Consider the following 24,365-nt stretch of genomic DNA (forward strand, 5'->3'; position numbering starts at 1 on the left):
GATTATCTTGGTCGTGAAGATCTTTTTTGTACAGTTCTTCTGCGTATTCTTGCCACCTCTTCTTAATATCTTCTGCTTCTGTTAGGTTCATACGATTTCTGTCCTTTATCGAGCCCATCTTTGCATGAAATGTTCCCTTGGTATCTCTGATTTTCTTGAAGAGATCTCTAGTCTTTCCCATTCTGTTGTTTTCCTCTATTTCTTTGCACTGATCGCTGAGGAAGGCTTTCTTATCTCTCCTTGCTATTCTTTGGAACTCTGCATTCAAATGGGAGTAGCCATCGTGGTCAACAAAAGAGTCCGAAATGCAGTACTTGGATGCAATCTCAAAAACGACAGAATGATCTCTGTTCATTTCCAAGGCAAACCATTCAGTATCACAGTAATCCATGCCTATGCCCCAACCAGTAATGCTGAAGAAGCTGAAGTTAATGGTTCTATGAAGACCTACAAGACCTTTTAGAACTAACACCCAAAAACGATGTCCTTTTCATTATAGGGGACTGGAATGCAAAAGTAAGAAGTCAAGAAACACCTGGAATAACAAGCAAATTTGGTCTTGGAATATGGAATGAAACAGGGCAAAGGCTAATAGACTTTTGCCAAGAGTACGCACTAGTCATAGCAATCACCCTCTTGCAACAACACAAGAGAAGACTCTACACATGGACATCACCAGATGGTCAATAGCAAAATCAGTTTGATTATATTCTTTGCAGCCAAAGATGGAGAAGCTCTATACAGTCAGCAAAAACAAGACTGGGAGCTGACTGTGGTTCAGATCATGAACTCCTTATTGCCAAATTCAGGCTTAAATTGAAGAAAGTAGTGAAAACCATTAGACCATTCAGGTATGACCTAAATCAAATCCCTTATGATTATACAGTGGAAGTGAGAAATAGATTTAAGGGCCTAGATCTGATAGAGTGCCTGATGAACTATGGAATGAGGTTCGTGACATTGTACAGGAGACAGGGATGAAGACAATCCCCATGGAAAAGAATCTATAGAACAAGTCAAAACATAAGAATAATAAATGCTTTTCTTGAGTCACTGCTATCAAAGTCCTTTCCCTCGCTGGGAGTCAGAGTCCAGCTCACCTCCCTAGGATGCCCTCCAACACTGTGCTGATCTATGGACCAGCTGTTGGGGCAGCTCAGATTCTAATCTGGTCCTACTCCTGTGTGTTCTTGCCTCCAATGTCCACAGCTATCAGAACTAGTGTGTTTTCTTTTGTGGGACCTCTCAATGTCCTTTTATGTATTCCATAGACAGAGAGTCTACCGAGTTGATCATGTGGACTTAATCTGCAGCTTTTACAGCTGGTGGGAAGGTTTTGAGTTTTCTTCCTTAGCCACACTGTCCCTGGGTTTCAATTGTGGTTTTATTTCCACCTCTACATGTGGGCCGTCCACTGAGGATTCCTTCTTAGGCTGCCCTGGAGGACTTGGGTTTGCCCCTGTGAGGGCCAGGTGTGGAGGTGGTGCAGCTGCTTGGATTGCAGGGGTTCTGGCTGCACCAGGTACTCAGGGGAGTTGTCGGCTAGGGCAGCAAGAAATATAGTGTTCTAGGAGGGCATGGCAACCAGTATTGGCCAATACACTCCAGTATTCTTGCCTGGAGAAACCCCCTGACAGAGAAGCCTGGCAGGCCACAGCCTACAGGGCTGCAAATAGTTGGACACGACTGAAGTGAACCCTGCATGTATAGACGTGAGATTTTTTTTGGCCTGTGGCAGCTCTGCCCCAGTGAGAGTTGAGCGTGAAGGTGGCACAGCTGCTTGGCTTGCGGGGACCCTGGCGGTGCCAAGTGTGCAGGGACACAGATTGCCTCCACCCCAGGAGTTATGGCTCCATCAGAGTCTTTTTTCAAGCCTCTTATAACTGGCAATCAGAAGGCCTCTGGTCAGTCTTTCTCTGTAGCTCTGCCCATTCAGGCATTTAGAGGGCTCCCTTGCCTGGGGTCCTTCTCTGTTGTTTTGGTGCGTCAGGCACATAGAGGGGCCCCTCTGGCTGGGGTCCTACTCTGTAGATTGGTGCATTAGGCACTTAAAGGGGCACCCCGGGTGGGGTCCTTGTCTGTTATTCAGTGTGTCAGGGGTTTGATGGGCCAGGCTCTCTGTTGTTTTGCTGCCCGTGCTGGTGTGTGGGAAGGGAGAGGCTGTGGCGGTGGCTCCACCCCTCCGTGTGACTCAGCGGTATCGCCTTGCTTCCGGGGCTGCCCAGCTTTCCTCCACAGGCATTTCCCACCACAGTCTCCTTCTTCACATCCCCTTGATCTGCCTCTCCATAGTCAACAGCAGCCCTCACTCTGGAATTGCTCCACAATCCCTAAACTCCAGCTCCCAGCTTCTGTGCCTTCCAGGGGACCTGCATCCCTGCCCTGGGTATGTATGGCTGTGGCAAGGACTGTCTGATTCTCATTCAATTTACGCTGCCACAGATCAGCTGTTTCACTCGCAGCCTTAAATGTTTCTCCTCTGACTCAGACAGTTGCCCAAATGTGGGGATTGGACCCCTGCTTCAGTTCCCCCACCCACTGAGGGCAGGTCCAGTCCTACTAACACTCCTATTTTTCCCCCTAGTCCCTTCATTGTACTGAATTTTGTGTGGTTCTGCATATTCTTTTCTGCTGGTCAAGTATTCCTGTCTGCTCTCAACTGCTGTTCTGCATGCACTTGTGTGTCTGAATGTGTATTCCTAATGTATCCATGGAGAGAGGAGAGCCGCTGCAGCTCTGGGCTACTTCAGCATGCAGACGAGCAGAGTGCCCTGCAAGGCCTGTTGCTGTATGCTTCTGCATCTGCTCAACTTCAGATAAGCCTGCAGATAGGAAATGGCTCCATCATTCAAGACGTCACTAAGAGATGTGGAAAAGATTTTGCCAGCCTCTGAAGTCTGAGCAGAGACACTGAAGGAGAAAAAAGACAGTAAAATAATAAGGAAAAGAAAAAGAGTAATTTTGCAGAAGAGAAAAGAGTAAACTAAAAGGGAAATAGCAAAGTGATATGACCTAAAAGAAAAAGCATTGAACTTAGTACAAAAATTCCTCGTGTCCTTACTATATTCCATGCATCGTATTAGGTCATTTGATATCCCTTGATAGCAACTCTATTTATTTGTGCCCTATTTAAAGATAAATAAGCCAAAGTTTATTTGGTTGGGTTAAGTAACACATCAAATCATATCAAAAGTGGAACTGACAACAGTAATTTCCTATTCTGGATCTTTCCAAGATGACCAGAAAACAGAAGACATGGTTATTGGTGCTGATTTTATTATTAAAATATCTTGATTTGGATAAGTAAATTTGACATTTTGAAGCTCAGTTTCCTTGTCTAGAAAATTATCTTCCCTAGGGTCAAATTCTAATTATGATAGAAAAATAAGTCATCCTTTGGCTCTTTATATAATAGAAGATAGATGGAGAGAAAAGGGGGGGAATGTGAAAAGAGAAAGGCTAAGAGAGTAGAAAAATAGGTGGTGGAAGGACCCAGCATAAAAATTAAAAATGCTAGAAGGAAATCAGGAGTTGTCAATTGCAGGAGGAGTAAAATTGTGAGTATATAACGGTATGTGTGAGAGAGAGCTCTACTGAAGCATTACATGTAAATAATGGGAAATTGGTGATAGAGTGGTATTTAGCCTGGGTCTCAAGAGAAAGAACTGGTTGACTAGCCCCTATATATACATGTACACACACTCCCCCCCCCCCCCCCACCACATATTATTAACACAACAATTATTAACCTTGAAGATCAGGGCAAGTTGCCTCACAAAGCAAACACAAAATGCAGAGACCATTGTTAGCCCCATGTGGCTCAGCTGGTAAAGAATCCGCCTGCAATGTGAGAGAGCTGGGTTTGATCCCTGGGTTGGGAAGATCCCCTGGTGAAGGGAACAGCTACCCAATCCAGTATTCTGGCCTGGAAAATTCCATGGACTGTATAGTCCATGGGGTCGCGAAGAGTCGGACAGGATTGAATGACTTTCACTTTCACTTTCATTGTTAGCCAAGTGGCATTTGGCCTGAAGGACAGACATACCCTGAGTGACAAACACTTTCACTTTCAAGGGAACACAGGCAACTCCTTTTGTGTGTATGACAAGTTAGATTTTCTATGTCCCAGCACTGTCATGGACTCTGGATTCAGTTCTTTTCTCACTTTACATATCCAGTCCCCTCCAGGAAACAGGTGAGCTCAGAACTGGGCTAGAAGGGCTCTTGCATCCACTGCTTCATCAAACAAGAATTTCAAAAACAATCTTTCCCATTGCCTACTCAACCAATTCTGTCAATCTCTTCTCTTTAGATATTCCACATTCATCTGATTACAACACTGTCTAGATAAAGAAAGAACATTATCCTCCCACCCTCCCAAGAACTGGAAACGTTGATGCTTCCAGGGGAATACAGTGGCTTCCCTGGTAGCTCAGCTGGTAAAGAATTCATCTGCAATGCAGGAGACCCTGGTTTAATTCCTGGGTTGGGAAGATTCCCTGGAGAAGGGATAGACTACCCACTATAGTATTCTTGGGCTTCCCTGATGGCTCAGATAGTAAAAAAAATCTGCCTGCAATGTGGGAGACCTGGGTTCGATCCCTGGGTTGGGATGATCCCCTGGAGGAGGGGATGGCAACCTACTCCAGTATTCTTACCTGGAGAATCCCCATGGCCAGAGGAGCCTGGCAGGCTAACAGTTCATGGGGTAGCAAAGAATCAGACATGACTCAACAACTAAGCACAGCACAGCACAAGGGAACACAATCAACTCCTTTTGTGTGTAGCAAAGGTTGTTTACCCTCTGACAGAAACCAGGGTAACCTTCTGGGACTTCTACCTTGCATCTTGCACTTCTCTGCTGCTGCTGCTAAGTCACTTCAGTCATGTCCGACTCTGTGTGACCCCATAGATGGCAGCCCACCAGGCTCCCCCGTCCCTGGGATTCTCCAGGCAAAAACACTGGAGTGGGTTGCCATTTCCTTCTCCAATGCATGAAAGTGAAAAGTGAAAGTGAAGTTGCTCAGTCGTGTCCGACTCTTCGCGACCCCATGGACTGCAGCCTACCAGGCTCCTCCATCCATGGGATTTTCCAAGCAAGAGTACTGGAGTGGGGTGCCAGTGCCTTCTCCACTTCTCTGGATTCAATAATTACCTGAAAGTCATAATGGTTTAAATGCTCAGACATCTGCATAGACTTTTTCTTCTTTTCTTTAGTTTAACAAGATCTTAGATTTTAGCATGCATACAAATTACTGGGTAAATTTGTACACACAAAACCTTTACCACACTTTGTAATTTGATATAAAGGATTTTTCAGAGGTCAATTTAGTAATTACCAAAAGGGAATTATTTTAACTGGGCTTCCCAGGTGTCATAGTGGTAAAGAATCTGCCTGCCAGTGGAGGAGATGCGAGAGACTTGGGTTTGACCCCTGGGTCAGGAAGTTGCCCTGGAGTAGGAAGTGGAAACTTGCTCCAGTATTCCTACCAGGAAAATTCCATAGACAGAGGAGCCTGGCAAGCTAGAGTCAATGGGGTCACAAAGAATTAGACACGACTGAGCACACAAGCACAATTATTTTAATTACTCTGAATCTCAAATCTTACTTCAATGGCTCCACAAATAAGACTTGTAGATGTGGTTACTGACATTATAAAGTTATATATGTTTGACCCATTTTATTGTGACCTATATATATGGAAAACTATCCAAAATAATAATAATTATCTTTGAATGACCATGTGGGACCTGCCATTTAATGCCACCATGAGGCACGAAGAGTCTGACAAGCTGCACTCCATGGGGCCACCAAGAGTCAGACATGACTGAACGACTGAACACACACACACAGCATTAATGTAATATTTGAACTAATCAGAAGTTTTAAAATGAGTCAATTTTAAGATATTGTTGGGAGGTTCAGGCTTTAAAAATTATGACATAAAATGCAAAGAAATGCAACCAGACAGGTTTCTACCTGGGCAAGTGTTCATTTTTTACTCTGCAGTTCAAATCAGTGTCTACCTGACATTTATGTATCTTTAAGCTTTAAATCAGTGCTGCACAGGGGGGGCTAGGTGGGAGGCTATCAGAATCACCCAGGAAGCCTTTTCAAACTCCACCAGCCCTCCTCCTCCTTCAGTCCCTCCTTCCCCTGAGATTCTGCCTAAGATGTGTCTCTGAACTTGAGAAAAACCATCTGTTCACTTACAAATAGACATTTTTATCTCCAAAAGGGCAGGTTTCTGCACATGAGCCTCTAACATGTATCTGGTGGGGGTGGGGGGTGCTGAAACATACATCAATGACAACATCTTTCAGTTGAATGCTGACATGTTAAAAAATGGACACGTCTATGTTTTCTGAGTGATATATTCAGTTGGTGAGCCCCTTGTACTAATGAGATGAAAATTGCTACTTTAAATACTCATATAGGTCAGTAAGCTTCATTCTGGGAATGTTTCATGAATTCAGGTTTCATTCAGTGAGATTTTTGTTTCATAAATGCAAGCATTTGTGGAATGAAGTAAGAGTGTGGCAGACTCAGCTCAAATTAACTACTACTATTAGAAAGGCATGATGAGTGAGAAACATCAACTTTATATCATAAGCAGTGTTAAAAGCCATTTTTATTACACACACATTTCCCATAGCTTAAATTCCTTAAAATGTGACAACCGTGTCACAATCCCTGGAGTGCATTTTTTTTTTTCTCTTTAAAAAACATTGTGAGGCTTGGGTAGATATTGTTCTATTCTCCACAGAACTGACCTTTGAGGCCTCCTTTGCTGCAAGCGTTATCTTGACTTTGTGAACATAAGGTACCAACATAAACACATACGCTGCTCACATTTTTATGTTGTAATCACATAATTGAATCATTTTATTCTAGCATGCTTTTGCCAAAATTTTGAAATATGGAATGTGTTGAGTTTTTTAAACTAAATATTCGTAAATTATGATTATAATTTTCATATTTGAAAGTAAAATTATTCATATGAATGGAGATAACATTAGAGTACTTATGGAATCAAAAATTCAAAATATTACAATACATTTTATATAACATATTTTATATTGGTGAAATGACTAAAAGATTGTGAATCTTCTTCTACAAATTGGTAACTCTTTACTAAAATTTCAGTGATAGTATTTAAAATATATTTGTGTGTGTGCTCAATTGTGTCCAATTCTTTGCGACCCTATGGACTATAGCCCACCAGGATTTTCTATCCATGGGATTTTTCAAGCAGGAATACTGGAGTGGGTTGCCATTTCCTCCTCCAGGGGATCTTCCCAACCCAGGGATTGAAATTGCAGCTCCTGTGTCTCCTGCATTATAGACAGATTCTTTACTGTTGAGCCATTTCGGAAGTCCATTTTAAATATAGCTAACACTTAATGTTTATTCAAATGTTTATTCAATCCCATATATGGTTAGCAGTTTTTATGTGAATTAATGTATTCAACCCTTATAACAGTACTATAAAGTAGATACTTTTAGTATCCCAATTTACCAACAAGAATGCTGATGAAAAACAGGAATTTTTCTAATGTCACAAGGTTAGTGAGGGGCAGAACAGGGATTGGAACTCAGACACTTTCACTGCAGAGCCTGTTCTCTGAAACACTTGATGACTATCAAGTCTCCTGGTTCTCTGGGACTCATCCTTGGGGTGAGTCCTACTAGCTCTGCAAAATACAATGATTTGCACCTATGCCCATGGCCTCTCACAGTGGTTATTGTAGAAGTTACCATGGCTTTCAAATCATTGCTACCCTATGTGTCTTTTTTCATTAAGGACATTCTAGATGTCTCTCTGACACAAAATTGTCTTTGAAATACTAAATAGTAATAGTTTCTCTTTTTTCCCATTGAGGTACAACATGTTGATATAAGATGATCTTGCCGTCTCCTCTTCTTAATCCATAGGGTTTCTATCTTCTTCTCCTTCATATGTAGACACCATGAAAAAAAAGACACAAGAAGAAAGACCTGACATCCTGGCTCTTCCTTACTCTTTTTGCTATACGATCTGAAAATAGACTAGGTAAGATTTGAATTTCTAGTTGTTTTTTTTTTTTTACATCCCCTCTAAATAAACCAGCAAGTTTGATAGCCTCAATCTTATATAGTAGTAGCATCTTCTCTACACTATAGAAGCTGATTTAAAAATCAATTGTTTGGTTACAGACATAGAAATGTCTCGGTGTTCAGGTGTTTAGAAACTAAATATGAATTGTTTCCCATATGAATTTCTGCTCTATCCAAAGGTATGCCTATTTCCTGCACCTTCTCCTCTTCCTCAGATTAATGAGTTCCTTGAGATGACAGGAAGGACTATTCTGTTCATGAAAAGGCAAAACAGAAGAGTTCTTTAACATATAAATAAAACTATTAGCCTTTATTATACATAAACCAACAAGTTAGCTGTTGTTAAAGAGTCCAAAGGTGTTTGAGCCCCAAACTTGAATCATACAGGCCATGTAAATTAGTGAAAGAAAACTATATGTTTGTTGGGGTATCAGTAGAAGGTGATACAAATACATGTGGACATCAGAGAAGTGCCGGGCACTTCCAACTGTAGCGCTTGGGGGAAGCTTGATGCTTGCATTAGCATCTGAGCTAGAATTTGAACAGTTGGTCTCTTTGTGAGGAAGGAAATTTCAGGTAGTGGAAGGTCATCAGAAAATGCAGACTTGAATTTGCCAGCTTATGGGCTGTGACCAGACAAGAGGCTCAATTCCTGGGGTAATGAAAGTTGGCCACAGCAAGGCTATGGAGGCAGAAGTACAGTTACCATACCAGGCTCCAGATGCTAACACCCCTCCTCAAGTATTTTTCAATATTTTGAAATTTTTCTTCATTGAAATATTCTTCAAATTCAATTGAAATTTTCTAAATATTCCTGAGAAATTTTAGTGTTCTCAGATATTTAAATGGATTTTCTTCAAGTTACTTGGCCTATCTCCTATAATCACAAATTTGCTCAATAGATTCTTCCTAATTTATAACTAGGGCTCCCCAGGTGGCGTTAGTGGTAAAGAACCTGACTGCCAGTGTAGGAGACATAAGAGATGTGGGTTTGATCTCTGGGTCAGGAAGATCCCCTGGAGGAGGACATGGCAACCCATTCCAGTATTCTTGCCTGGAGAATCCCATGGACAGAGGAGCCTAGCAGGCTATGGTCCAGAGGGTCGCAAAGAGTCGGACACAACTGAAGTGACTTAGCACGCATGCAATCTATAACCAGCACGCTTTGTAGCCTTCAGTTGGAGTGGTCAATAAAATGAAAAGTAAGTCATTGCCTGTAAAATGCCTCCTTGTATTTTGAAAAGACTTGTCCACAGACAAAAGAAAATCTATAAAGAACGAGGTCCCTTTTGATCTCAGTATTGTAAAAAATGTAAGGAGTAATTTACCTTTGGGAATAATAATCATCAAAAGATCTTTCTTGTCCAAACAAGAAATAAAATAGCAAATACAAAAAAAAAAGCATATATTAAATTAAAATGCACACAAATTATTCTATAATTTATGCATTGTTAGATTTTTCTTTCATTATGTAATCACTCTTAGGGTCTTCTGACAGGCATTGGGTAGATGATGATGATTCAAATATTATTACATTGGGAAAAATTCTTCTTGAGAAGTTCAGAATCTAGAGAAGTACTGCATGTAAATAAACAAGCAAATAATTGCAAGACCTTTATTCTTAAGAGTGCTTCATTTATAATATTCTCATAAATCTTAATGCTAGGTTGCCCACTGAATTCTAGTTTACACCACCAGGCTGGTCTCGGCCAGTGGGGCCATCTGGTGGCCCACGTGGGTAATCACATGGTTTGAATGATCTGAATCTTAGTTGCTGCTGCTGCTGCTAAATCACTTCAGTCGTGTCCGACTCTGTGCGACCCTATAGACGGCAGCCCACCAGGCTCCTCTGTCCATGGGATTCACCAGGCAAGAACACTGGAGTGGGTTGCCATTTCCTCCTCCAATGCCTGCAAGTGAAAAGTGAAAGGGAAGTCGCTCAGTCGTGTCCGACCCTCAGCGACCCCATGGACTGCAGCCTACCAGGCTCCTCCATCCATGGGATTTTCCAGGCAAGAGTATTGGAGTGGGGTGCCATTTTGCCTCCTCACTATTCATCTCAATCTTCTAAATTTCTGTTTCACATAGTTGTTTAAAATGCTTCTGGAAAATTCTCACTTGAATTGTTTTACTGCTTCTTTCTTTCCCTGAATTTCTTTGTGTCCTCAATTTATCAGAAAAAAAGTATTACTTCTTTACTGCTTGTAATGTAATCTGTTAGCCAAAAAATGATGATCTGCTGATCATGAGGCTAGTTAGAACTAGTGCAACTACTTAAAGAGTATGAAATGCTCCTATCTCCAATTGAAACTAAACATGAAGTTAAACGAAGAGCTTCATTGTTGACTGTTGTTGGAAATGACACGAAAGGAACTCAGAAATTTCTTCTTGTCCTCATTTTCTTTATTTATACCATAAAAACAAAGATCAAATGTTTTGCTTTTTGTCTGATTTAATCAGAAATGATTAAAAAAAAAAAATTTGGTAGAGAGACTTACCTGATGGCCCAGTGGTTAAGAATCCACCTGCCAATGCTAGGGACAGAGGTTTGATCCCTGGTCCAGGAACTAAGATCCCACATGCCATGGGGCAACTCAGCCTGCACCATGACTAACGAAGCCCACATGCTCTGGAGTCCACGCTCCACAAGAGAGGTGAGGGCCATGAGCAACTAGAGGAGCCCCTGCTCACCACAACTAGAGAAAGCCTGTGTGCGGCATGAAGGACCCAAGTACTGCAACAAAGACCCAGTGCAGCCAAAAATAAAGTAAAATATTTTTAAAAGATTCAAAAAAAATTTTGGTAGAATTACGTATGCTGTAATATCATTGTTTTCCATATACTAAGCATGATGAACATGATTTTGATTTTGTGGGCTGAATTCTAGACCACAATTTATAGTATGCTTCCATAAAATAAAGCATAAGAAATTTATATCAATTAAACCATAAATAAATTCAGGAAAAAACTGACAGTAAAAATCTCTAGTACATAATAACTGATTTAGGTTGTATATTTTTAAAGTTTTTTTTATAATTGTTATTCATTTATTCTTTAAATGTCTACTGATTACTTTTTCTGTGCCAGGCTCAGTATTAGGGACTATGAATAAAATCTTGTTATATAATCAAAATGTTAGTGAATCATTACAATATTTCTTGAACAAACCACCTCAAGCCCCAATGAGCACAAGTAGTCTTAAGAAATTAATGTGTCCCTCTCACCCTTTAAATCTTATTTCTAATTCTTTAATGCCTTTAATTAAATTGAGGATACTTTACTATTGCAAGTGGCTTTTGGGGATTACATAGTTTATTCTTAATTATACCATGAATATTTAATGATACAAAGTTGTCATCCTGTGTTCTGGAATTAGTAACCCACCATCCCAACTGAACATCCCCTCTTCTGTCTGTTACTTGTTCTGTTCAGGTTTCACTGCTTTCCATTTTAATGACTGGAAAAGACTCCATGACTCTTCCCACTTAAATTCATTTTGCACATTAATGCAAGATGTGATCATGCTAGCATCTCATCATTGCCCAAAGCCCTTTAAAAGATCCTCTAAGATAAAACTCAATTCTGATTGGGTTATAGAAAATTTAGGTGTTCACATAAAAATAATATTCCTAGAATTCCCACATATAAAGGAGCAGACTTCTAACACTTTAGTTGTGTGAACTACAAAGAAAAAAAAAGATCCTTCCATGGCAACTTTTTCTATTAAAAATGTTCATGTAATCAAGGTAATTTTTTTGATAAATCAGAATGTTTTGGTAATTTTGGTTTTAAGAATACCTCTATGAGTTCTTCTCTATTTTATAAATGTGGAATATAATGCATAGATGTAATTTTAAAATAGAATTTAGATGTGCTTTCTCATGAAGAGAGCAGTTGATCTGAACTTCCTGAAGTTTTCACATCAGTTTACTGATCAGATAAGGTAACATTATTTGCACAGTGTTCAAGATGATAGAAAATATAGAATTGTATTTAACTAATCCTGACTCTTCATGACCCCATGGACTGTAGTTCCAGACTCCTTGGTCCATGGAATTTTTCCAGACAAGAATACCGGTGTGGGTTGTCATTTCCTACTCCAAGAGATCTTTACAACCCAGGGATCAAACTCATATCTCTTATGTCTCCTGCATTGGCAAGTGGGGTCTTTACTACTAGCGCCACCTAGGAAGCCCTGTAATGGCACAGGCATAATGTGGAATGGACCACCTAGCAATCTACAAAAATCAGTCCTACCTTCCTGTTCAAATTTACCTTGCTGTATTTATCTGCCTCCAGACAAGAGGCTCAGCTGGTAAAGAATCCACCTGCGGTTTGGGAGACCTGGGTTCAATCAATCCCTGGGTTGGGAAGATCCCCTGGAGAAGAGAAAGGCTACACACTGCAGTATTCTGGCCTCGAGAATTCCATGGACTACAGTTCACGGGGTTGCAAAGAGTCAGACACAAATGAATGACTTTCTCTTTCTTTCAGACAAACTAAAGTTCAGATCCCAATTTAAGTACACCAATTACTTGCCTCCTCTAATCCTTGACTTCTTTAACCACACTTATAGCAATGGCAACCCACTCCAGTACTCTTGCCTGGAAAATCCCATGGACGGAGGAGCCTGGAAGACTGTAGTCCATGGGGTCGCTGAGGGTCGGGCACGACTGAGCGACTTCCCTTTCACTTTTCACTTTCATGCATTGGAGAAGGAAATGGCAACCCACTCCACTATTCTTGCCTGGAGAATCCCAGGGACGGCAGAGCCTGGTGGGCTGCCGTCTATGGGGTCGCACAGAGTCAGATGCGACTGAAGTGACTTAGCAGCAGCATAGTAAAGATATTAATAATACCTACTTCATATTGTAATTTGTAACAAAATATGTAACAAAATATAAAAGATTTCATATTGTAATTTGTAACAAAATATGTAAGATGTCAGACTAATGTGTTCAAAAATGTTAACTGTAAGAATTTTTAAAATTATAATTAGTAATTATATTAAGCACAGTGCTTTCTGGACTCCAAACAAAGCTGGTCCATATTTGACATCCATGCTGTACTCTTCTTTCCTCTTCTTGCCCCAGCTGTTTCTTCTGCCTGAGATGCTATCCTTTCCAACTTCACAAACATAAATGTTATTTATCCTTCAAGGCCCAGGCCCAATGTGCTCTCATTTAATGCACTAGTCATTTCAATCTGAAGTCCTCTTTCCTCTCACCTATCATAGCTATGTTTCTGTACCTCTTCTGCTGTACTTCTTAGAGTCACCCTATTTTGTTCTCTATTCTGTCTTATTTTCTACTAGCTTATTAGCACAACAGAGGGGATTACCATCTGATTTATCTTTAACTTAATGTGAGGACATGATTTCTCCCACTATGTTTATCAGGCACCTCTTGCTGTGATAATGCTGCATAAAAAAAATCACTTGAGAAGTTGGGGTGAAATCTACAAGCTTTTTTTTTTTTTTTTTAAAGTTTTGCTCATGGGTGATTGGGCCTGCCACATGTTAGGTAAACTAGGCTGGACGCAGGTCCCAAGCTGCAGGCTATAGCTCACTTCATGGGTCTCTCATTCACTTTGAGTGGTGGCTACCTGGGGAATGTTCTTCCCATGACTCGTGGCAGGAGCGCATCAAAATGAGTAGAAGTATGCAATAGAAGGAACTGGCACTCTGTAGCACCTGCCCACATTCATTAGGAAAAGCCAGTCCCGTGGCTAAGCTGCCACCAGTGAGGTAGAGAAGTCCATCCCACTGTGGTGGGTGGGACTTCAAAGGCAAAAGCAAGCCTGTTAATAGACAAGGAGCAAAAATCTGGAACAGTGCAATCTAGCACACTATGTTTATTCCAGAACTCCTTTTTAAAGAACAGGCGTTCCCTGTAATGGACTTTGGGAAAGGGGGCCTAAGATAATGAAGAATGAACAAGTTTTTAGGACAATAAATTTATGGATTTGCATTTTACAAGTTCATTCTGGAATGTCTGGAGAGCTGAGTTGGAATATGAGAACAGACTAGCTATAAGGAAATAACTAGGAGAGACCACTGGGAACATGCCTGTGGGATTGGAGATAATGAGGTGGGTCTCCAGGAGGTATCAGTAGCAGATTTGGATGGATTTTAGTAATGGGATGTGTGATGTGGCAAAAGTGAGGATGCTACTGAGAACAGCTCCAACATTTCACTGAGAAGGTGCAGCTCCTGTATGGAGAGCCACATCACTGATGCCATTCCTTAGATGATTATTCAAATTAAGTACTATGGACAATACAGAATATATCATCATAATGTCCTAAGTACAGACACATTGCAAAGCACTTTCATACACGTTTCATCTTCAGGGCACTTTATGTGTTCATATTGTTTCTGTTTTTTATAACAAAGAAATTCAAGTCCAAAGAAATTGCAGGAAATCTGAACAAATAACTTAGATAAATGGAGACTTCAATCTATAGTTCCTGGTTCAGAATCTTCCCACCACTCCATAAAGTATCTTATTTCTCACTTTCTTTTCTCTCTTCTCAATCTTTTATGTTATGGTTCCTTTTTTTTTAATTTGCTTTGTTTCTTCTTTTTTTAAAAATATTATCTCTGTACCCCAACTATAAAGCCCTTGAGGAGAAGATGTTATCTCAGGACTACCTGCTTTCCAAATTTTCAATAAATACTCTCTAGTGGGGACTGAAGAATGCAGTCTGTCCCATCCTTTTATTTCCCAGTATGATAGAAAACATGTCCTCCCTTTTACTCAACTATAGACAGAAGAGTGCCTTTCCATCTACTCACAATTCTCTAGATACATTGTCATCTTCTGTCTTCACGTATTTCTCTGTGTCTTCCTCTCATCCCTCCTCTTCAATAGAATTGTGACCAACATAGACGATCCAGCCAACATTCACAACACCCCTTTCTTTGTCCACTACATATGACTGCTTTAGGAGTGCCATTGAGAAAATGAAAACTTATTGGGCTGAGCACTTCCAGGAATGTGATTTAGAAGGCGACTATGCTGGCTGCATCCACTAAGGCCTGCCGTTCCTTCTTCTTCCTGCCTGGAAAGTGCACCATGATGGCTGGAGGTGGACAGCCCATCAAGAAACTGTGAGCATGCACAGCACATATTATGAAACATGAACCCAAGCCATGAAAAGGACATAACTAAGCAGCTTTTAGTCACAAGTGACCCTGAATGGCCCGCTCCCAGATATCTTATTGTTCAAGATAAATAAACCATTGGTGTTTAGGTTAGCGGTGCTGATACACAAGTGCTTAAGTTGTCCCTCTGGTTAATTTTCTTCTCAGATTCCTTCAGTTAAGATTTTCTCATATCTTTATATTTCCACCACATTTTGGTATTTATTGGAAATCCTTTTGTTACTCATCTGTATTACCTGTTAGACTAAACCCTTGGTGCACAAGGGTCATTACTCATGAATATTTTTTATCAGAGATTCTGGAATCACGGTGCCTCAATATAGCAGGGGCTGAGTGAAAGTTTTCTGAATTAAATTGAGTTGAACTTTAATTGGATTGCATTGAGCTGAATGGAACTGAATTGAATAGTACTCAATTCTCCCAGTCAATTAATGCAAAAGCAATCTACTAGGAGCTGTTCTTCAGCCCCCCTTAATTAATGCTCTTCATTTGGTACAGTGATGTGTCATGGCACAAAACTCAAGCCTGGAGAAGAACTCGTTTTCCCCTTCCACACCACAGAATAGGCAGAGTAATTTTGTCTGTCCTACATCCATTCTCTTGGCACATTCTCTTTCATATTAATATTCCTTCTCAGTACACTGATTTTCCTCTTGGGGAACCCCTTCTCCCCACTGTCATTCCAAGTTCCCAGGTCCCAGAAATTGGCCCATGATCTAGATCTTGCCATTAAGTATGTTCTAATCACTTGGCCATAATGATTAGCTCAGGTTTGGCTATATGTCCCCAAATAGGCCAGGGTCATGATTCTGGGAGTTTGTCAGCTAGATGGGAATGAGAGTGCTCTTTGTTTTGAGACTGATAATGTTAAAGACAATATAGACCTGGGACTGCCACCTCCCAGTATGGACACTGTGGGCTTTTGAATGAAGCTAAAACAGAGGACAGCAGAACCGAGAGATTGGGGGATGCTAGGGAAGGTCTAAGTCCTGTGAGTGGTGGTGTTTAAATTATTCGATGCAGAACATGATCCCTGAAATCAGATTTGGAAAAATTACTTAACTCCTCTGTTTCCTCCTGTATAAAATGGAGATAATAACAGTACTTTAACTGAACCCTCATTTTGAGGATTAAATGAGATAGATTATGTAAAGAACTTAGAACAGTGACTGGCACACCGTGTGTGACAAATGTTAGCCATTGTTAATGTAGATATTTCCTTCTGTGTCTTGTAGGTTATGTTCAGCAATAAATTATCTTTTTTGCTTAAGGTGGTTTCAGTTGGGTTTCTATCACTTGCAACCTAAAAGGTCTTGTCTAATACAATTAGTATAAAACATAAACCCCCAGCGTGTATGGGCTTACAGTAGGTCAAATTCCCTTTGATGGCTGAGGCAGAGAGGGGCACTGAACCAATTGAATCTGGACCACCTGTCTCACCTCCATGGGTGTCTATCTGTGATGTTTCCTGAGGCCTACGAACTCCCAACTCACGGTGAGTTTCCTCCTCACTATCCTATTGATGCTCACTAAAATCCTCCTTCTTCTGTGTTTGCGTTAGTATCTCTGATATGATTCATTTTTAAAAACATATAAAAATACAAAAAACAGAGACCCAAACATATAAGGTGAAATGAAAGAGAATATTTTTGTAATTAAAGTACATTTTCACTGTTTTTTATGTCATAAGCCTTAAGCTGGAAGCTTTCTCCATACTAGTTTACAGTAAATAATATTATAACTAAGCAGCCTACATGCTAAATAGCATACTTTTCTTGGTGTAGATTTCTGGAGGGATATGCAGGGGATTTGCATGCTTAATTCCCATTAGCACCTGTCACTGGGATTTATTATCCCAGAGTTAATTCTCCACTCACTGCAGCCAAGAAAAAGGAAGCCCTTGTACATGGATTTAAATGACGCTTTTTATTTTTCAAAAGGAGATGAATTTCATATCTGTTCCTTAAACACCTGTGGTATTCCAATCCTGAAAAACTCATATTTAAATTCATTTTTGTGAGAATTTGCCCCAGTTTGATTTTATTCAACAGCTGGAAAACCCTATTAATAATTTGAAAATTTGTCTTGGGGTAAAAAAAAGTTTTAATCGAGGACATAGTTTTAAGATCCATTAGCTCTCATTCATCCACTCAATATTCAAGAAATGTTTATTGACCACCTATTATGTACTAGGCAGTTTTCTAGGCACGGGGTATAGATCAGTGAGAGTGTTAAGAAAAAATTCCTCCCCTTGAGGAGCATATATTCTATTGGAGACTATCCAACAGACACACATATGTAATACATATACATCTATGTATACTTAAACACAGGCATATATATTTTATAAAATAAGAATTATATGGAAAATCAAAACAGGTAAATAAATCAAGGGTGATGTGGTAGGTGCTATTTTAGGTAAGTTGGTCAAAGAAGGAATCTCTAAGTGGTGTCATTTGAGCCCAGATCTAAGTAAATGAATAGTTAGCAGTCTAGCCCAGATGCCTACATGCAACACTTGCATCATCTTTTCCATGAAGAAAAAACTAGGCAGGATGTTGATACACAAGGCAAGTTCCTTTGGCAATTATAGATTATAGGAAAGTCACCTGCTTGGAAAAGCTGACAGATTTACTGGTACTTTTCCTGTCCTTGTCCTTGTGCACCAGCTCTTCCTTCTCTTTCTCACCTCACCTCTATGTACCATTTCTCAAACAATTCTCCTGCTGTCTGTAGATTTAATTTCAGTATTGAACTACTTTTCCCCTTCTTACCTCTTACACTTTCTTTCAAAGAATTAATTTTATGCAGTGTCTGTCACTGGGCACTTCAGTGACCTGAATAGAATTATGTGACAATTTAATTCTATTTAACCAACTAGACTTGGGAATTCTCCCTTATTGAGCCCTTTTTGGCAATCAATCAATCAAGACTGATTGAGCATCAACTATATATTGGGTTCTATATTAGGAGGGAGGGATGAAATGGTGAACAAGGCAAACCTTACAAAGAGTTAAATTATAGTTAGAAAAGATAGACAATAAAATTGCAAATGAATAAATACACTTTGAAAGTGAAGTCGCTCAGTCGTGTCCGACTCTTTGCGACCCTGTGGACTGTAGCCCTCCAGGCTCTTCCATGCAATGGGATTCTCCAGGCAAGAATACTGGAGTGGGTTGCCATTTCCTTCTCCACTAGTTACCTTGCAAGTTCTCAGTAGCCACATGAGTCTAATGACTACCATTTTGAAAAGCACAGACATAAACACATTTCTCATTGCAGAATGTTCTGTTGGACAGCACTGGTCTAGATAACATGCAGCTGATGAGAATCTTTCCTCAAAGATAAGAACAACAGCTAACAATTTTATGTGTCAGGCACTTCACAGATGTTTAACTCATTTATCTCTCACAAAATCCTAGAAGATAGTTACTGCTAATAGACCCATTTTGCAGATTAAAAAACTGAGGCATTAGGCTTTATTTTTCAATATCTTCCGGCTAGTAAATAAGAAATGGTAAGAATTAAACTCAGGCAGTCTGACACAGGCACCTCTGATCTTCTTACCAAAATATCTTGGTAAGAGGAAGCTGAAGAGAGTAAAGAGGTGGTTTTAATATGGCAGTCTGTGCCTCCACAGAAATAAGAAATGACCAATTTGTCAATGTCTTTGCCAAGAATGACCTTTTCAGATCTACCAGACTCATCCAAGACAGGCCTTATGGGCTAGAGGTTTAGATGGGGGTTAACTCTGAAACCATCTAAATGAAATATTTCACAGATGAAGAAACTGAGACATGCAGTTTACCTGACCTGTCCAGGATAACAGAATGAGTTAGGACCACAGCCAGATCAGACCACAAGCTTTCTGCTTGTGTGTGTGTTTTCACATTGACCCCTTGGCAACAAGAGCTTAAAATCTGCCCAACGTATTATTTAGTATTAGAAATGTAATAATCTTGGGAAGTGGTTTTCTTCTTCCTGAAAGGTCAGTTTGCCAATGTGTATTGAACTTTTAATCCATCCACTTTCCTTTTATCCAGCCTTTCCTTATTTTATCCACCCGTTCTTATATTTCCCCTTCATCATTACAACAGGGATCCACGACCTAGCTACCCAGGCAGTTCTTTTCTGAGTAAAAACTTAACAAAAATTCATTGCAGTTTGAGTCCTTACACACACCGTTAGGAATATGGAAGACATGTCACAGGTTCCACCATCACTTTAAGTGAGTATCTACAAATTCTCTTGGGCACTGATTCTGGGAGTTTTTCCGGTATCATCTCACCACGCTTTACATACTCAACCTTGCCAGCGCCCAAGACGCACGAAAATAAATCTCTGCTGAAGAAGGAGTTTTCCTTGAGCTTTTAGTTACTGTTCCACTACAGAGAAGCCCAGAGCATAACGCAGTCTGAGTGCAAGCGAACTGGGGCACTGCAAAAGCTTCCTGCCTTCTTCCCCGGCACGCAGGACTTCAGCTCTGGCTCGAACCCGGCTTACTCAGTTTCGAGACCTGAAGTGGTACGGCGAGTCCAGCCCGGAGAGTAGGGCTCCGGCGGCGGCCCCGCGGTGTAGCTGGCAGGCGGCAGGCTGGGCTCCACTGGACGCGGCCAAGTGGCTGGTGCGCGCCCGCGGCGCTGTCGGAGTCCAGGTCTGGCGCACCGCGGGAGGCAGGCGCGCTCCCACTCTCCCAAGCCGCGGCTTTCCTCAGGTCCCTCTCTTCTCAGCTTCCTCAGATTAACCCACCGCCGCTCTCCACCTCCGGCTTTGGGCGCGCTGTTCCCTCACTCCCCGCTTACATAACGCCAGCGGGCGCGCTCCCGCCGCCTCTTACCCCTCAATCGACTTGGGTTGGGCCCTCCTCGCCTCCGCGGCCAGCGCCTCCGCGCCCCTGTGCGCCCCGCGCTAGGAGGTGACCCTCTCTGGCCACCCAGCAGCAGCGGCAGCCGGGAAGTCTCTCCGCCCGCAGGAGAACCTTGCGATTGGAGCCGCGAGCGCCTCACTGTGCGCAACTCCCTCCCTCCGCTGCCCCCTCCTCTCGCTGTTTCTTCCTCTCCCTCCGCCCCCCCCCCGCCCCCCCCCCCCCCCCCCCCGCGTGCCTGTGTGTGTTCGGCACAGGCGAGGGGACCCAGGGAACAGTCCAGGCTCGGCGCGCGGCGGAGCTGCGGCTGCTCCTGCTGCCGAGGGAAGCGACGAGGTGGCCGCCTTGCGCCTCCGCGGACTTTCCAAGTGGGGGCAGAGCAGCCTCTCGCGAAGCCGCTGGTTTGGAAGGCGCTGGGAAAGAGGGACCTGCAAACTCCTCCTCGGCGTCTTCTCCCCACCCTCTTTTGGCCCCTGCCCTAGGAGAAAGTGGAGTGTGGAGCTCGGTGATCATTATTTCTTCAGACAGCTTCGCGGTGCCCCGACTCGGCGCAGCCCAGTGGGGCTCTCGGCTGTTGGCGCGCCTCTGTGTGTGTGGTTCCCCCCGGCACACCTCGGTCGACGATGAGGAAAGGTCTGCGGGCGACAGCGGCCCGCTGCGGACTGGGACTGGGATACGTGCTGCAGATGCTCGTGCTACCTGCCCTGGCGCTGCTCAGCGCCAGCGGCACGGGCTCGGCCGCCCAAGGTAAGGGGGTCCGCCGGCTCCGCGGCCGCCTCTCTTCGCTTCTCGGGCTTCCCTCCTCCTTTCTCTCCTTCTCCCCAGTTCTCCTGACTTCCTTACTTCGCCTCGTTTCCCTCAACTGGAAATCACTTTAAATTCTACTTTTCCAACTAATCAGGAAGCTTTGGTCATGATTATTTTTAATGTCATCCGAAATGGGCACAGCGGGGCCAGGGACGCACGGAGTGTGGACACGCATCTGCTCCTGGGCATGTGGGAGCCTGGGGTGTCTTTTGCACTTTCTGTCCGACACTCACACGTCGTCGTACATTGCGCACACCGAGGTTTGGAAGGACTCTGGGTGCGGGCGGCGGCGTGGCCTGCCACGGATGCTCTCTGATGCGCAGAGGCTCCCCGCGCTGTGCCACGTCTGGGTTTGCGGGATCTTCAGTGAGTCTCTGAAGACGCCAGACGCCCAAGGGCACTCAGCTAAGATAACGTGTCCCTTGCGGCCGGGGACCCTCCGACGCCGGTGCCCCTCGGCGGCTGCCCTGGGCGCAGTAGAGATTCGCGGGGCACCAGGACGGCGTCCCAGCCCCCGGCAGGCCCGGGGTGTGCACGCCTCCCCGCTTTCGTACCCTCTCCGGGTCGCCCTACTCGCTGGCGACGGAGAAACTTAAAACCTCTCAGCTCTGAGGAAACGGACTGGTCGTTCAAACTAAATCCGAAACTCCCCGGGGGTAACCCGGCCACTTTATAACTGACATTTTAATGCGTCTGAGCTTTAAAAAATAAGTGGCCGGGGCCCTGGGCACACCCGGGATCTAGAGGAGCTCAGCCAGGAGTTAAGGGTGGGTAAGGGCGGAGGGGAGGCACAGAGGCTGACCGCCGTTTTCTTCTTGCGCTCGGAGTTTGAGGTGATGGAGGCAAATCCCTGCCTTCCGAGCCCTTCCAAGCGGAGTGGAAGAGACTGAACGGAGAAAGGCAAGAAGACTCCCCTCTGCGGGGTCTCTCGGGTCCTCTGACCCCCCTCCACCTCCTGGCCTAGCCGAGCGCCCCCCTGGGTCTTGCCTCCCAATTTTGTGGTGGTCGGTGGCTCCGCGCTGGCAGCTCAGCTTTTCTCTGGGATAAGGGTGGGGGTGGAGGAAGCTTCCGCAGCGTTCGGGAGGTAATCCAGGCATCCTATCATCTCGGTTACACTCTTTCCAAATTTGGAAAGCAGAGGAGGTGCGGCGAGAGCCTCAACTCCTTGGGAGATGCTCAGACACTCCGGAGGTTAGCTACAGCATTCCCGCAGATCTGCGGAGGAGCTGGGGGCGAGGGCGTGGGAGGTGGAGGCGGGCGCCCGGCGCAGGCTGGTGTGGTCCGGGTGGGGCGGTAAGTGATTAGTTAGGCTTTGTGAATTAGCCATAGCTACTTCGGGGAGTAAATTTTCCTGCTGCCTAGCTAAGTAGCCACGCTCATAAATCCTTCTCTTCTAGCCAGATGCCTCCCATCCCCGAGGTTTTGCCCTGGTTTTCTTATTCATATTTCTAAAGCTCATCTGTCTGTCTGTTTTACAAAGGAATCCCCATTGAGAATCATAAACTTATTGTAGGTTTCTTGAAATTGGAAGAAGTTCTCAGGACGGCAGCTGAGGGTACTTAGAGGGGGCGTTTGCAAGTTGAAGTGAGCAACCTGATGAATTGTTGTGGAATCAGCCGCGTGACTCCCTGTGGAATTCGCCTGCTGTTATTGGGCGCACAAAGGACTAAGCTATAGGGTGGGGGTGGAGGTGGGGACGGAAGGGGGACCAGGCAGTGAGAGAACTGTTTGGGAAAAGGACAAGTTAAAGTCCCCAAAGATGCCAAATGGGAGATATAGGATCCCTGCCGAGAGCTAGTAAGCCAAATTAAAAAGACTGGGTAGGAAAAAAGATCAATAAAGATAATCAAACAGAAGATTGTAAGTGGATTAATATTGAAAGAAGAGGGGAGAAGCGATTAAAAGAAAAGATGCCCAGGATAGACTGAGCGTTTGCCTCTTACACTTTTTTTCATTTCATAGACCAGGCAAGCCAAAGATTGGGGATTTAACAAACTCTCCTGATCTTAAGTGGAACAATTAAATGTATTCTTTTGGGTTTGTGCATTTCACTGCTGTTTTTCTCTGTTTATTATTTTTCTTTCAGTTCCTGGTGGACAGACTGAATCTTGTCTTTGAGAGACACACTATTCCACCCTTTTAATCTTTGGCTTCCTCTGTATTTCAGGATACCAGATATTCCTGTTAGGTGTCAAAAATGTAGAAAGCACCAAACTCTACTTTCTGTTACCATCACTATCACTCTAATCCATTCTTCCAGCCTGTTTTCTGTTGAACTACTATTAAATACACTTTCTTCTCAGAATCACACTCCTATAATGGTTTGATAAGGAAGTCAGACCTTTCTTTCCTTCTAATTTTTTTCTATTTTTTCTCTTCTCTCTTTGGACTAGATCACTAGGGAAATAAAAGATGCTGTTGCTCCCTCAAGGTATGATTTCCTTATGCTGAGGGCTTAAAGATGGAGATAAATGATTTTTTATGACTGGAACTATGTATGCAATTAAGATGAGAAAGTTAATATAAGCACTTTACAATGTGGATAAGATTTTTTATTCTGTTGTTAGAAGGATACTAGAAAATTGGAAGTTTTGGGAAATACGTGTCTTCAGAGACAGTCAAGAAAATAACAGATGTTTAAGATAAAAAAGGCAGAATGGATATTATTTGTGAGTGTACTCATTTTGTAACTGTGGTTTGAAACAAGACAGCAGTCATTTTAAACAGGTCCTTGGGAGAGTCTTTAGGCTTTAAGCAACAACTTTCTCCTTTCTGGCTATGTTCTAATTGTTTCATTCAAGATTTCTGGGAACTCCTAGCTCCAGGGAATTTGTGGTGTTTCTGACTTTCAAGAATGAAAGATTTCACCAGGAAAAGGCTGTGTGTGTGTGTGTGTGTGTGTGTGTGTCGTTTGCCTCAAAATTAGTGTCCTCTTGAAATGCATTTTATTCCTGGATTACACAGCATTGATATTCTGCTTATCTAGCACCAACTAGTGTTATGAGTGTTAACACCACCAAAGTCAGAACAGAAAATTACTGGACTCTAATTATATTGGGATAATTCTATATTATTGTGAGATAACTTGTAATGCTTTTAAAACAATATACTTCTTCTAAGAAAAAGAGGAAAAATTACTTTCATGCATTTATGCATATTGATGTGGTACAAATAGACAACTGGCATGGAAGACTGACTTTCATGACATGTATACTATATAGTTTTTCTGTTTCAGGAGCAGAGTAAATTCTTAAGTTTGCATTTGAAATTTGTAGTAAGGAAAAGTAAGCAAGTTTACCTTTGTTTAGAACAATAATTTCATGTCTTCTAGCTTAGGGGATTCTTAAAAGGCTTCAGAGAGCAAACTTTTCAAGGACTTGGCAAAGCCTGAGGAGCCATTTAATTGTTAACATTTACTGACTTCCTGGCCT

The 24,365-nt window shown here is 42.6% G+C and overlaps 1 protein-coding gene across 2 annotated transcripts in view; it reads left to right on the forward strand.

Moving 5' to 3' along the window:
* Positions 1-20,420: 20,420 nt before the first annotated feature.
* UNC5C (unc-5 netrin receptor C) overlaps positions 20,421-24,365 on the forward strand; it is a 433,860-nt gene continuing 429,915 nt past the window's right edge. For both annotated transcript variants that reach the window (XM_025290694.3, XM_044946206.2), the window contains exon 1: positions 20,421-20,874. In XM_025290694.3, the coding sequence (XP_025146479.1) occupies positions 20,751-20,874 (124 nt within the window). In that variant the 5' untranslated portion in view covers positions 20,421-20,750. The remainder of the gene's footprint in view (positions 20,875-24,365) is intronic.

The sequence above is a fragment of the Bubalus bubalis genome, chromosome 7 (assembly GCF_019923935.1).
Source record: "Bubalus bubalis isolate 160015118507 breed Murrah chromosome 7, NDDB_SH_1, whole genome shotgun sequence".
NCBI lineage: Eukaryota > Metazoa > Chordata > Mammalia > Artiodactyla > Bovidae > Bubalus > Bubalus bubalis.